This window comes from Ovis canadensis, chromosome 5, assembly GCF_042477335.2.
Source record: "Ovis canadensis isolate MfBH-ARS-UI-01 breed Bighorn chromosome 5, ARS-UI_OviCan_v2, whole genome shotgun sequence".
Classification (NCBI taxonomy): Eukaryota; Metazoa; Chordata; class Mammalia; order Artiodactyla; family Bovidae; genus Ovis; species Ovis canadensis.
The window spans coordinates 17,957,662-17,973,982 of NC_091249.1; the positions used below are offsets into that span (position 1 = coordinate 17,957,662).

Here is a 16,321-nt window from a genome sequence, read left to right on the forward strand (position 1 = left end):
GAAAAGGCATCAATGTATAGCTTCAAACAACATTCTAAAACTAACATTTCTGTCTCTGGATAGAAATGGGGCAGAAAAGCAAAAATTAACACTATTTAAAATAGGTGCAAAAATTAAATAAAATAAAATAGATGCAATTTCACCAGTCAGAATGGCTGCGATCCAAAAGTCTACAAACAATAAATGCTGGAGAGAGTGTGGAGAAAAGGGAGCCCTCTTACACTGTTGCTGGGAATGCAAACTAGTGCAGCCACTATGGAGAACAGTGTGGAGATTCCTTAAAAAACTGGAAACAGAACTGCCGTATGACCCAGCAATCCCACTGCTGGGCATACACACTGAGGAAACCAGAATTGAAAGAGACACATGTACCCAATGTTCATCACAGCACTGTTTATAATATCCAAGGCATGGAAGCAACCTAGATGTCCATTGGCAGATGAATGGATAAGAAAGCTGTGGTGCAGATACACAATGGAGTATTACTCAGCCATTAATAAGAATATATTTGAATCAGTTCTAATGAGGTGGATGAAACTGGAGCCTATTATACAGAGTGAAGTAAGCCAGAAAGAAAAACACCAATACAGTATACTAACACATATATATGGAATTTAGAAAGATGTAACGATAAACCTGTAGGCGAGACAGCAAAAGAGTCACAGTTGTATAGAACAGCCTTCTGGACTCTGTGGGAGAGGGCGAGGGTGGGATGATTTGGGAGAATGGCACTGAAACATGTATAATATCATATAAGGAATGAATCGCCAGTCCAGGTTCGATGCAGGATACAGGATGCTCGGGGCTGGTGCACTGGGATAACCCAGAGGGATGGTATGGGGAGGGAGGTGGGAGGGGGGTTCAGGATGGGGAACACGTGCACACCCATGGCAGATTCATGTTGATAAATGACAATACTAATACAATATTGTAAAGTAATTAGCCTCCAGTTAAAATAAATATATATTAAAAATAATAACAAATAAAAAAATAAAATAGGTGCAATTTGTACTGCTTTCCTGTTTGACTAGAAACTGAGCAGTAAAAGAATATTTCAGGCGTCTACAGGATGAGCTCCAGGTGTGCCAGGTGTACTCTTAGCTTTTGTTAGAACTTACAGTGCAACCAAAAAGAAACTGGCCTGTCCATCAGAGAAAAAGGGAACAACGTGACGGCAATGGGGTCTGCGCTGAGCAGGCCATGCAGGAGAGGCAGGCTCAGGACTGAATGTGATTCTGGAGAAGAGATTTTCCTGACAAAGGATATGCCTGCAGTGTTCAAACAGGCAGAGGGTTAGAAATAAGCAGTTTCTTTCACAGAGACATAAATCATCCTTTTTATGGTTATCAAGAATGGAGACAGGATGAAAATACAGCTAGTTGTGCACTGGAGACCCAGGACTGTGGCCAGGCAAAGTGGTCCCTGAGGCCTGGGCCCAGCTCACCCTCAGAATGAAGACGCTGTGCTGCCGTGGCCTCCCCGTAGGGCTCAGCCTGTGTCAAAGTGTGTGTGCTCCTGACTCCCCCGGCAGCCGGGGAGGGCCTTGCGGGTAGGCAGGTCACTGCATTTGTAGGCAGAACTCCTCCTGTGCACTTTCAGGTCCCTACAAGGGAATCCCTTGGCGGCAGCTACGATTACCCCAATCCGCTTTCTTGGCAGCCCTTCATCCTGAGGCAGCTGTGCACCTCCCGGGACAGGCACTTGGAATGACTTCCCAGGGTCTTCATCTCAAAGGAAGCATGCAGGATCTGAGAACAATGCACTCAGAAGTGATTCTCATTAGAAGCAGTCATCCCTATGCTTTCCTATTCTTCTAAGTCAGTTTTTTCATTCGTCGGGTATGCTTGTCGATGGTTAAGGTTGTCCGGTCCACAGCTGCAGTGATGCCATCCAAGGCCTCATCCTGTCTCTCCAGCTCTGTCTCGGTGTCTAACGCAAGACCTTTGAGCTTCCTCAGGATCTGCAAGAGAAGCACAAATGATAGGAGGGGCTGCCTTTTCTCATGCTCTCAAAAACAGATAATATATCTTTCCATTATTTTCATAGTACTTCAGAAAATGTGTAGCTGATGGGGATAACCACACTCTGAGCACAGAGCCTCCAGCTCTGACCTGGCTGTGGGTCTTAGCGCTGCCGTTTTCTGGCACTGACCTTCAGCGAGGTAGGGCTGTCGGGAGATGATGCATCTGCTGTCTGGCCCTGCTCCAGGCCATAAACAAGGAGACTGACCACACAGCCCCAGGAGATACGTCCCTGAGGCACTGCTGCTTCTAACCCACGATTCTGACGCTGACCGCCTTGCTGAGAATGTTACCACATCCACATGGAACTCCTGCAACGGTAGTGGCACAGGGCAGGACCGGGAATCCCGAGGCCACAACTCAGGCCTGAGCTCCAGCTCTCACCTGATCACTGACTCATTCGCCTTTCCGCATCCAAGGGCCTAACTGCAGACTGAAGCTGGAAAACCGAAGTTTAAAAAGAAAGGCAAGCCCCTCTTTCGTCTGTATGTTTGATATATTTCACACACAAATGCAAAAGGCAGAACAGAACAGGAGAAATAGCCAGAGGTGATGAAGCAGGTACTCAACACAGCCCCATGGGCCTACTCCGAAGTGCTGGGAGACAGCCCTGTAGGTGCAGGCCCCGGAGTCCTCCAGGGAGGCAAAGGAGGCGCCAGTGAGCGCACACACGGAGGAGGACACGCAGAGACGCCAGGAGCGCGCAGTGACGCCACAGGGAAGGACGGCGTCCCAGACCAAGGGAGTCGCCCAGGCTGGACGGCAGCTCCTTGCCCCATTTCCAGGACTCATGTCATACTTCACATAGTTTTATAAACTAGTTGAGAGCAACAACTCTATCTGAGAGTAGTTGCACTGTGAAATGTACTTTAATTATATACCTACTGAACCAGGGTTTAAAAATTAAATGTTTTGACAACAAAAAGAAATGATTTTGAGAGAAATCTTAATGACCAACTACTTGCAATAAATATCAATACTGTTCCTCTTTTAGAGAAAGGTTCAGGGAAGGAAGGAACTGCCCAATCTGAATTAAGACGAGCCCTTGGTGCCCGGTTTACTAACTCCCGATGGACCAGCCTGCCTATGGATCCACGCAAAGCCCTTTATCACAGGAGGGTGGGTCTGACGATGAGCAGCCCGGGTAAGCACCAGAGGAGGACCCCGAATGCAGTCCTACCGATCACATATCACACTCCAGACCCGAGAGCCACTACCCCCGCAGGTCCCACCCAGAGACACGGGCAGGAAAGCTCTGGGTTCCAGAGGCGGCCTGGCCTGGGAAAGGAGGCCTGGCCTGGGAAAGGAGGCCACACCTCAAGGAGAGTAAAGTGCACCCACGTGGTGTCTCAGAAGGCATAGTAGTACCTGTGAGGTCAAACGAATCAAAAAGGAATGCCTGAGCACCTGGCCCACCACCCACTGCCTGGGAGAACTCCTCCGTTTGATTAACAAGAAACAGAATAGGCAGGGAGATGGTCAGGAGGAGAATAAGATCAACTCCTTCCCTAAGAACGGTGGGGCTCAAATGAGATCACAAATGTGAACAAGCTGTGAAAACTATAAAGTGCTATGTAAGGTGCCACCGCCAAGTCTTCGAACGCTCAGACTGAAGGAACCCAGCAAAACACCCCCGCTTTTTGGAGGGCGATGTGGAGATGAGGCCTGCTGAGGTCATCCGCAGTTATACGCAAGTCAGTGACAGAGGCAGGACTTACCCCATCTCTCTTCAAACAAAGCATCATCACAGGCATCTTCGTCATGAGAAAGAAGAATGAATCCTGATCCAAGTTAGCAGTCTGAGACACTGCCTTTCTGCGCCCTCTGGGAGCTGGTGGAAACTCCACGCGTTGAGTCACTTGAAAAGCTGGACAGGGCTCTGGAAAGTATCCTGTGGGGTCAGTCAGCTCTGGAGGGGACGGGCCGGATGACCTCATACAGGAGGTCTTTTCCATCCCTCATTTCTATGATCTCATGTGGCTGAGGCCCAGACAGCATAATAAAAAAGTCACCACTCACCACCGTGTCAGGCAGGTCCTTCCATGCTGTTCTCTCTGGTCAGCTGTTCCTCCCTTCTTACCTCCATTTCAGTGTGATAAAAAGGCCATTCTACCAGAAACTTGCACAAAAGGCCCCCTTTGTTAGACACCTGCGTCCCATCTGACACCTTTGAGGAAGTCTCTCTCCTACGTTGAGTGATTAGGCCACACAGACCCTGCGACTCTCTTTGCAACCTCTACATCCTTGTCAATCACATCAAAACGTGGTCAGGTCTATTTTCAACTGAACTGTTTTTCAGGACTACCAGGTTCTAAGCTGTAAACAAGCGCTGTCTGCACACGCACTGATGGCAGGAGCTGGGCTTTCGGCAAGGGAGCCACATGCTCCCTTCACTGCAGGTAGTCAACTGTTCTGTTCTGTTCTGATATTAACAGTGCACACAGAAAACCAGGAAACAGAACTCAGAAGAGATGATAAAAGTCCTCCAAAACCCAAATCCAAATTAGTGCCTGTTAGACAAGCACTGCGGATAATATTGCTTTCTCATCCCAACATCCAAACACTCTCAGAGGAAAGTAAAACTGGGGATTAGAGTGTGTGTATGTATATATATGCGTGTGAGCTCAGCTGGGTCTGACGCTTTGCAGTCCCTTGGACTGTAGCCTGCCAGGCTCCTCTGTCTATGGGATTTTTCAGGCAAGAACACTGGAGTAGGCAGCCACTCCTCCCCCAGGGGATCTCCCTGCCTGAGAGACTGAGCCAGCACTACAGGCAGATCCCTACTGCTGAGCCACTGGGGAAGCCACATGGATATATGATCTATAGGCACGTGTGTGTGTATATATGGTTTTGTGTTCTCAGTTCTCATTCGCCCGTTATCTGAAATAAGAACAGAATTTAGGGGACCCCTGCCATGTGCCCTAACTATTCTCTGTTAATCCTCAATCTAACTCTGTTTCACAGATGAAGCTGAGAAGGGTGGGTGACTTGCTTGAGTTCCTGGGGTCTAGCTCCTACTGCTGCTGCTAAGTCGCTTCAGTCGTGTCCGACCCTGTGCGACCCCACAGACGGCAGCCCACCAGGCTCCCCCGTCCCTGGGATTCTCCAGGCAAGAACCCTGGAGTGGGTTGCCATTTCCTTCTCCAATGCATGAAAGTGAAAAGTGGAAGGGAAGTCGCTCAGTCGTGTCCGACTCTTAGTGACCCCATGGACTGCAGCCCACCAGGCTCCGCCGTCCATGGTATTTTCCAGGCAAGAGTGCTGGAGTGGGGTGCTGTGGCCCTTACAACCGCTGCATGGACAAGAGATGTCACGGCCATGACTCAGAAATCGCATCACTGAGACACTGAAAGAAACTGCGTGAGACCCTTAGAAAATGGCGCCAGGGCTCTCGTCAGGGATAGGCGGGCAATTCACATATCTTAGCACCTGTGCCAGCTCTGAGAGCCCTGGGCGACTATGGAAAGATATCCAATTAGGGAGAGCCATCCTCGAAATTTCAAATTTTCTAATAAAAAGTAAACAGTATAATTAATAATATATTTTATTTAAACCAAATAACCCAAAACATTATCATTTAAACACGTGAGTGGGTGCTCAGTTGCGTCCAACTCTGCAATCCCAAGGACTGCGCAGCCAACCAGACTTTACTGTCCATGGAATCTTCATGGCAAGAATACTGGAGTGGATTACCATTTCCTTCTCCAGGGGAGCTTCCCAACCCACAGACTGAACCCGTGCCCTTGGTGTCTCCTGCAATTGCAACGTGGAGTCTTTACCGCGAGCGCCACCTGAGAAGCCCCCCATTTAAACATGAAGTCAATAAACATTACTGAGAGGCTTTACATGCATTCTTCTTTTATGTGAAGCTCTCACAAGCTACTTGCGAGACCTTGGGCCCGCTGCTGTTCAAGGGCTCAGGACCCACGCGTGGCCAGTGGCGCTGCAGGCGGCTCAGGCCCGTGTCGCCAGGCAACAGCACTCTCACCAAGGACCACTTCATGTGACAGATGCTGTGTGTCCTACACTTCTACAGCCAGCTTCCTCTAGCGGATGAATCAACTGCCTTTTTTCCAAAATGAAACAGTGGCAAAAGCAAGAACACCTACACTCTTGATTCTCTGCTTAATAAACACAGTAGTAAAAGGCACATACAACTTATTTTGTGAACAGGAACAGCTGACATGCCTACAAAAGTTGAGCATTTTAACTGAGTATATGAGTCCAAATAAAGGCTGGTTCCTGTTGAGTTTCATTTGGAAAAAGCTTCACTGAGATGGTCTTAAAAATAGCACTCGTTCTACGCAGCCTGTTGAGACCCTTGGTTGCTCTGCCAAAACTGCACTTGAAATTAATTAATACTGCAAAAACACAAGTGAGATCTTTAAAGCTACTAAGTCTGCAAAGAAAATTACTGAGTAAACCTTCAAACTACTAGTACCTCTGGAATATTGGTTCAGTGTCTTTTTCCTTTAAGAAAGGGATTGAAGTAATTAAATGGCATCGTGTGCATTCCATATAACATGGGATGGAAAGAATGGAGAATACGAAGTCTGGCCAAACCGTAAAACAGTTGTTACTTCTGTGGCCCAGGATGACAAGCTGTCTAGTCATCAATGCATGATGTTGCCAGCCTCTGGAATATCAACGGGGCTCTCAGACGAACCTTCACTGGGCTCTGACTCAAAGACTAGGGTCAAAATGGACTCTCCCCCAAGTCTCTGCTCCACTAATAAATAAACCCAGCAGCCAGCCATCATCCAGCTACATTTGTACCTACACAGAAATTATGTGATTAATAGTACAGTGAATTTTAGGGAGAACTTTGATAAATTCCCAAGAAATATATAGTGCACGTAAGTACAAGTTAAGACAAAATAACATGTATGCCAGTATCTCTGGGAGCAGCATCTTGAGAAAACACCATAGAAATGCTCAATGCTCTTCAGCTCAGGGGTCACAGGCGCTCAACAAAGCCAGAGCAGGAGGCTTGGTTCCCCACAGGCAGGATGCTGGCCTCACCCACGAGCCTCAGGAACCAGGAAGCGGGAGAGCCGCGATGACTCAGGCAGGAAGTGGGAGGCATCACATGGTCCCCAGGACAGAGCAGAAGTTTCTGTCTTCTCTGAAAGAGGAAGACCTGCTGCTCGGCCACATGCTACGGTGACCTCCATCTCTACAATGTCACAGACCTCAGAACGGCGGCACAGACACCATCTGGGTCAACAGAAGAGCAGATACAGAGATCCTTTAGCGTTCCAACCATTTTCACTTTGTTTATAAAAAAAGAAAATAAATTATGGAAAAATGGCTCACCCAGTAGAGGAGGCTCCCTTACCAAAATACAGATGTATGCCTCACGCCAGCTCTCAAGGTGTGAAGGCCTGGGAATCAGAGGCCCCAAGCTCTGCTGTACGCAGGGCCTGGAACACTCAGGCTTGTGCTTTCACTGTGTCAGGACATGGCCTTAATGTTTCTACAAAGCTGTAATACGCTAGCTGTTGCCTCACTTATAGTCTGAAAAAAGAGAGTGCTTTGTTCTACCTCACAATAAAACTCCAGGATTTAGACTATTAGTATATTTAAGTCCCTAAAACGAGCAGGAGAAGGAAACGGCAACCCACTCCAGTGTTCTTGCCTGAGAACCCATACACAGAGGAGCCTGGTGGCCTACAGTCCATGGGGGTGAGGGGATGTCTCAACAAATAAGTCGGAAACGGCTTAGCGACTGAACAACAGAACAAAGTCAGTTTAATGTTAGCTAGACTGTCTGCCTTGATCTTGCTATTACACTGACCCACTGAAAGACTGCATTTTCTTGCAGTAAGAAACTAGCAACCATTTAAGAATAGAGCTGGGATAAATCAAGCTGTCTGCAGTTCTACCATTTGGGACTATTAACATGCTGTAGAGAAGTCAAAGAGGGAAAAATTGGCTCCCTCTCAACCAAAGCTCTGGAGGCGTATAGAATATTCTAGGCTACAATCGGTCACATTCAGCACTCACAAGCCACCCCTGTGCCCCACTCTGTCCTCTCTGTATTCCCTGAGGTCTTGAGGGCGACCTGTGATGCACAGGGGCAGGAAAGGGTTCTCTTTTAAGGAGCACCCCTCTTCACAACCCCCTCGCAGCACAGAGAGTTGAGCAGAAACCTGCCTTATGCACCAGGGCAGTGTCTGTACAACAAGACTTTGAGAGCTGAGTCTTCAGGGATCTGTTAGCCCTCACTTGAAGTCTGCTGAATAGTGCGGTTATAGACACCCGCAATGGCCCACAGCAAAGATGGCCCCTTTAGCTCACGGCCTGGGCAAGGAAAGCACCTCCCACGACTATAGAGAAGTCCTGGGAACCAAGCTGCTATCAGACTGTAAACAGAGCTTCCCATGATGAGAACCATGTTTTTAAGAGAGGAATGGAATCCCTACCAAGTGAAATGCTCGATAAACTGAAGGAAATGCCTCAGTGGGGACTTCTCAGGATATGAAATAAAGAGAAAATGCATTAATTTGGAAGTTCTTCAGAGCTGACTGGGTCACAAACATTTGGGGCCCCACTGGTAAATTGTTTAGAACAGAATTCTGCTCCATATAGTACCAGCCTCACCTTCACTTCAAAGCAAACCTCAAGCAGGGGCCGTTTTGTAAACCGTGATAGCAGCACGTTTTCTGGGAAATGTGCAGCCTGCTGAAGGCCACACAGCTCACTTGCCAAAGGCACTTACTGGCCATGAGAAGCTATGTTTCCAACAATTAGTCTCCAGCCCTGTGCTACAGATGGGATGGGCAGAGCACGCTGCCCAAGGCCATGAAGCTTCCCCAATACTGTGTCCATGTATTCATTCAATTTTACATTTAAATACTGCCTAAGACCAACTTTCCAGCCTGAACCAAAAACCACCTACTACTAGTTAACTATTTTTTAAAAGTTAAAAAAGATGCTGGCAATGGATGAGATATCCCAATAGAAAATCAATAAGGAAACAGAAGACTTGAACACCATCTGAACCCAACAGATGTACAAAGCATACTCCACTCGAATCAGTGGAACCCGCAGACTCCTCCAGGGCACACAGAACATCCTCCAGGACAGACCACATGGCAGGCCTCAAAATAAGCCTCAACTTAAGACCGAAGTAATAGAAAGTACCTTCACAGTGGAATGAAACTAGAAATCTGGAAAAATAAAAAAAAAAACTCACAGATATGTAGAAATACAACACTCTTTAACAACCAATGGGTCAAACAGGGAAATTAGTAAACTCTCTAAGACAAATGAAAATAAAACCACAAAATACTAAAATAGTAGCAAACTGAACCCAAGTAGAATCTATCTCAGAATGCAGGGGTGGTTCAGACTTAGAATACAATATTGTAAAGTAATTAACCTCCAATTATAATAAATAAATTTATATTTAAAAGTAAATAAATAAATAAAATATATTTTTAAAAAAGAAAATCAATTCACGCAATATACCATATTGTTAGAACAAACAGAAAAAACATATATAATCAACTCAACTGATGCAGAAACAGCAAGGACAAAACCCAACATCCTTTCATGATAAAAACCTTAGAAAAGCAGGTGTAAGACCAGAAACTATGAAACTCCTAGAGGAGAACAAAGGCAAACACTCTCCGACATGAATCACAGCAGGAGCCTCTATGACCCACCTCCCAGAACACTGGAAATAAAAGCAAAAATAAACAAATGGCACCTAATTAAAACTAAAAGCTTCTGCACAAGAAAGGAAACTATAAGCCAGGTGAAAAGAAGCCTTCAGAATGGGAGAAAATAATAGCAAATGAAGCAACTGACAAACAACTAATCTCAAAAATATACAAGCAACTCCTGCAGCTCAATTCCAGAAAAATAAACGACCCAATCAAAAAATGGGCCAAAGAGCTAAATAGACATTTCTCCAAAGAAGACATACGGATGGCTAACAAACACATGAAAAGATGCTCAACATCACTCATTATCAGAGAAATGCAAATCAAGGCCACAGTGAGGTACCACTTCACACCAGTCAGAATGGCTGTGATCCAAAAGTCTACAAGCAATAAATGCTGGAGACAGTGTGGAGAAAAGGGAACCCTCTTACACTGTTGCTGGGAATGCAAACTAGTACAGCCACTATAGAGAACACTGTGGAGATTCCTTAAAAAACTGGAACTAGAACTGCCTTATGACCCAGCAATCCCACTGCTGGGCATACACACTGAGGAAACCAGAATTGAAAGAGACACATGTACCCCAATGTTCATCACAGCACTGTTTATAATAGCCAGGACATGGAAGCAACCTAGATGTCCATCAGCAGATGAATGGATAAGAAAGCTGTGGTACATATACACAATGGAGTATTACTCAGCCATTAAAAAGAATTCATTTGAATCAGCTCTAATGAGGTGGATGAAACTGGAGCCTATTATACAGAGTGAAGTAAGCCAGAAAGAAAAACACCAATACAGTATACTAATGCATATATATGGAATTTAGAAAGATGGTAACAATAACCCTGTATGCAAGACAGCAAAAGAGACACCGATGTATAGAACAGTCTTTTGGACTCTGTGGGAGAAGGAGAGGGTGGAATGATTTGGGAGAATGGCACTGAAACATGTATAATATCATATAAGGAACGAATCACCAGTCTAGGTTCGATGCAGGGTGCAGGATGCTTGGGGCTGGTGCACTGGGATGACCCGGAGGGATGGTGTGTGGGGGCAGGGGTGGGAGGGGGTTCAGGATTGGGAACACATGTACACCCGTGGCAGATTCATGTTGATGTGTGGCAAAACCAATACAATATTGTAAAGTAAAAAAATAATAATAAATTTTAAAAAATAAATAAAAATAAAAACCTTAAAACACACACACACAAAAGAAAAGTGGGACTAAAAGAGAACTTCCTTCTTTGATAAAAGAAACCCAACCTATCCTTCTGAAACTATTCCAAAAAACTGCAGAGGAAGAAACTCTTCAAAAGGCAAAAAAAAAAAAAAAAAAGAAGAAGAAGGAAATACTTCCAAACTAATTCTTTGAGGCAGGTGGATTCTTTACCACTAAGCCACTGAGGAAACCTCCTGCCCCGCCACCAACTGTTGGTGGGGATATAAACTGGTATAGCCATTATGGAGAACAGTTTGGAGGTTCCTTAAAACACTAAAAACAGAGATACTATATGATCCGGGAATCCCACTCCTGAGCACATGCCTGGAGAAGAATCAAAACTCTAAAAGATACAATTCTAAAATTGGTGGTTCCAGCTCTGTGAAAACTGCCATTGGTGATTTGACGAGGATGCACTGAACCTGTAGACTGCTTTGGAAAGCACAGTCATTTTGACAATATTGACCCCGCTAACCCAAGAACATGACCTTCTCTCTCCATCTGTTTGTGTGGCTTTGAGTTCTTTCAACAGGGCCTTACCGCTGTCTGCACACGGGTCTCCTGTCTCCTTAGGCGGGTTTATCGCTAGGTATTTCACTCTTTTTGTTGCAGTGGTGTTGCGGGGTTGTTTAATTTCTCTTTCTGATTTTTCACTGTTAGTATATAGGAGCACAAGGCATTTCTATGTGTTAATTTTATACCTTGTGATTTTACTAAATTCACTGATTAGCTCTAGTAATTTTCCGGTGGTATCTCTAGGGTTTTCTATGTGTAGTATAATGTCATCTGAAAACAGTAGAGTTTTACTTCTTCTTTTCCAATCTGGTTTCCTTTTATTTCTTTTTTTTCTTTGACTGCCATAGCCAGGCCTTCTAAAACCATGCTGAATAACAGCGGCAAGAGTGGACATCCATATGACCCAGCAATCCCACTACTGGGCATATACCCTGAGAAAACCGCAACTGACAAAGACACGTGAACCCCAGTGTTCATTCCAGCACTGTTTACAACAGCCAGGGCATGGAAGCGACCTAGACGCCCACTGGCAGATACGGACGTCGTGGTGACATACTGCCACATTTAAAACAGAGATCCGACAAGGGCCTTCCGTGCAGCACAGGGGACTCTGCACGTTGTGGTAACACACTGCCACGTTTAAAACAGAGATCCGACAAGGGCCTTCCGTGCAGCACAGGGGACTCTGCTCCACGCGGCGCGGCAGCGAGGACGCGAAGGGGGGTCTGGGGGAGAATGGATGCACACACGTGTATGTCTGAGTCCCTGCCCTGTTCACCTGAGACTGTCCCAACACTGTTAACTGGCTATGCCCCGATACAAAATAAAGGTTTTTAAGTTGTACATATATGTAATAGAATATTACAGCTCATTAATATTAATAATTAATATTAATATTACAGCTCACTGATATTACAGAACGGTAATACCTCGGCTATTAAAAGGAATGAATTTGAGTCAGCTGAATTGAGGTGGATGAACTTAGAGCCTGTTCTACAAAGTGAAGTAAGTCAGGAAAAGACAACTATTGGATATTAACACATGTATATGGAATCTAGGAAAATGGTACCGACGAGCCCATCTACAGGGCAGGAATAGATATGCAGACGACGAGAACGGATGTGTGCAGAGAGCAGGGGAAGGAGAGAGCCGGATGAATTGAGAGCAGCAGTGAATCTACACGTTCCCATGCGCAAAGCAGACTGCTAGTAGGGAGCTGCGGCACAGCACAAGGAGCTCAGTCCAGTGTGCTGTGACTGCCTGGAAGGACGGGGGCTTGGGCAGGGCGGCAGGAGGGGCTCAAGAGGAAGGGGACACATGTATGCTCATGCCTGATTCATGAGGGTGCACGGCACAAACCAATACAACCTTGCAAAGCAATAATCCTCCAGTTAAAAATAAAGAAACGGCACATGCACCCCAAAGTTCACTGCAGCACTATTCACAACAGCCAGGACACAGAAGCAACCTAAATGTCCACTGGCAGGGAACTGAATAAAGAAGATGTGGAACACATATGTATATGCACGCACACACACACACACACACACACACACACACACTGGAATATGACTCAGCCATTGAAAAGAATGAAATAATGCCACCTGCAGCAGCATGAATGAACCTGGAGATTATTATACTAAGTAAAGTCAGACAAGGAAAGACAAATGTCTCTCTTTGACATTTCATATGATATTGTTCATACGTGGTGGTGGGTGTTCAGTCACTCAGTTGTGTCTGACTCTTTGCGACCCCACGGACTGCAGCATTCCAGGCTTCCCTGTCCTTTACCATCGCCTTAAGCTTGCTCAAACTCATGTCCATCGAGCCAGTGATGCCATCCAGCCATCTCATCCTCAGTCGTCCCCTTCTCTTCCTGCTCTCAATCTTTCCCAGCATCAGGGTTTCTCTAATGAGTCACATTTTTGCATCAGGTGGCCAAAGTATTGGAGTTTCAGCCTCAGCATCAGTCCTTCTAATGAATGTTTAGGACTGATTTCCTTTACAATTGACTAGCTTGATCTCCTTGCAGTCCAAGGGACTCTCAAGAGTCTTCCCCAACACCACAGTTTAAAAGCATCAATTCTTCAGCACTTAGCCTTCTTTATGGTCCAACTCTCATATTCATACATTACTGGAAAACCCACAGCTTTGACTATACAGACCTTTGTTGGCAAAATAATGCCTCTGCTTTTTAATATGCTGTCTAGGTGTGTCATAGCTTTTCTTCCAAGGAACAAGTGTCTTTTAATTTCATGGCTGCAGTCAGCATCTGCAGTGATTTTGAAGCCCAAGAAAATAAAGTCTGTCACTGTTTCCACTGTTTGCCATGATGTGACAGGACCAGATGCCATGATCTTCGTTTTCTGAATGTTGAGTTTTAGGCCAGCCTTTTCACTCCCTTCTTTCACCTTCATCAAGAGGTTCTTTAGTTCTTCTTTGCTTTCTGCCATAAGGGTGGTGTCATCTGCATATCTGAGGTTACTGATATTTCTCCTGGCAATCTTGATTCCAGACTGTGCTTTATCCAGCCTGGCAATTCTCATGACGCACTCTGCATAGACATTAAATAAGCAGGGTGACAATATACAGCCTTGACATATTCATTTCCCTGTTTTGAACCAGTCTGTTGTTCCATGTCCAGTTCCAACTGCTGCTTCTTGAACTGCATACAGGTTTTGCAGGAAAGGTGGTCTGGTGTTCCCATCTCTTTAAGAATTTTCCATGTGGAAAATTATATGTAGAACCCCCCTCAAAAAATGATACAAATGAACTTATAAACAAAATAGAAATAAGCACACAGACTTAGACAATGAACTTTTGGTTACCAGGGGAGAAGGGGGGAAGGGAGATACACTGGAAGTTTGGAACTGACATGTACGCACTACTATACTTAAAACTAGACGATCAACAAGGACCTACTATACAGCACAGGGGACTCTGCTCAGTATTCTGCAACAATGTGAACAGGTAGTGAATTTGAAAAAGGACAGATACATGTATAACAATCACTTTGCCACACACTTAAGACAAACAACACTGTTAACTATGCTTCAATATGAAATAATTTTTGAAAATAGTAGATATGACATGAAGGCATGACAGATGGAAATCATAATGAAATACAAATGGAGCACAAGACAGGAGAGAAATGAATCACTGAGATCATATGTAGCGATTAGAAACAGAAGTGCCTGTAAGAAAGTAAAAACTTAGGAACATTGTTTAAAAAGGCACTTATGAAAAATTCATCTAATAGGAAACTCAGTAGGGAAGGACTGAAAGCTTCTGCAAATTAGGAGACAAGAATGCCTACTTTCAGCACCGCTACACAGTACTGCTAGGCACTGGAAGTCCTAGCCAGAGCAAGTAGGCAAGAAAAAGAAATAGAAGGCATCCAAACTGAAAAGGAAGAAGTAAAACTATCTCTATTTTTACATGTAACTAGCAGCCTCTGCTAGCGCTCCTCTGTGTCCGACTCTTTGTGAGCCCATGGATCCTCTGTCCATGGAACTTTATAGGCAAGAATACTGGAGTGGGTTGCCATTTTCTACTCCAGGGGATATTCACAACCCACATTTCTTGCATGTCTTGCCTTGACAGGCAGATTCTTTACCACTGCGAAGCCCCATTTTCATATGACATGATCCTGTACATAGACTATCTCAAAGAATGCACAAGAAAGCTAGAGCTAATTAAAAAGTTTAGCAAAGTTACAGGGTCAACACACAAAAATCAGTTGTGTTTCTGTACAGCAGCAATGAAGAATCTGAAAAAGAAATTAAGAAAATAACCCCGACAAGGAAATAATATGGCAGCTAATTGAAAAGCTAAACATAAAATTATCCTACAACCAAGCAATTCTAGTCTGAAGTATATGTACAAAAGAGCGAAAGCAGACTCAGAGACTTGTGCGTGAAGGGGCATGGCAGCAGTGGTCAAAGGCTGGAGGTAATCCAAGTGTCCATCAGCGATGAACAGACGACACAAAGCATGTTTCCTCCAGACAACAGGAGATTACTCACCTATAAGAAGGAAAGAAGTACTGATTCACGCTACAAGATGGGTCAGCCTTGTTAAGCTAAGTGGGAAAAGCCCGAAACTAAAGGATTACAGTCCTTACAGGAGGCTCCTGTGCTTGCACTCAGTGGCTCGGTCAGGTCTGACCCTGCAACCCCATGGACTGTAGCCTGTCAGGCTCCTCTGTCATGGGACTTCCCAGGCAAGAATATGGAGTGGGTTGCCATTTCCCACTCCAGGGCATCTTCCCCACCCAGGGATTGAACCCGCATCTCCTGCACTGGCAAGTGGATTCTTAACCACGGCACCACCTGGAAAGCCCATTGGAGGGTCCTAGAATAGGCAAATTCATAGAGACAGAGCGAAGATTAGACATTACCAGGAACTGGAGAGAGGTGCAATGTGGAGTTACTGTTTCACTATAACAGATTCTGTTGGGGGTGATAAGAGAGCTCTGGAAATAAAACCATCAGTGGTGATGGTTGCGAAACATTTCTGAATGTAATTAATACTATTTATATATTTAAAACAGAGAAAAAAAATTTTTAACAGTTAAAATGACAAGATTTTATTCTACATATTCTACCACATGGTTATAATATACATAACCTTCCACAGGCAGGTACTCAATAACATTATAATCAAACACTTGATTATAAGACTTGAAGTTCATTCAAAAGCTGACCAAGAACACAGGAAAATGTTTTGAAGGGTGAACAAGTCATCCTCCAAAACGAAATGCCTGACCATCTGTTTCTTGCCCCTTGGCGTTCTATTTTCTGCACCACCAAGCAGCTGCTCTAGAATTTGTTCCCTGAGATGCTGGTACATTCTGGAATCACAAAATCTTAGGGTTCCTTATCTGGCAGCTT

The 16,321-nt window shown here is 45.0% G+C and overlaps 1 protein-coding gene across 1 annotated transcript in view; it reads right to left on the reverse strand.

Annotated features, from left to right (window-relative positions):
* Positions 1–378: 378 nt before the first annotated feature.
* SNAP47 (synaptosome associated protein 47) overlaps positions 379–16,321 on the reverse strand; it is a 69,536-nt gene continuing 53,593 nt past the window's right edge. The window contains exon 5 of the mRNA XM_069590479.1: positions 379–1,960. Within this exon, the coding sequence (XP_069446580.1) occupies positions 1,814–1,960 (147 nt within the window). The 3' untranslated portion in view covers positions 379–1,813. The remainder of the gene's footprint in view (positions 1,961–16,321) is intronic.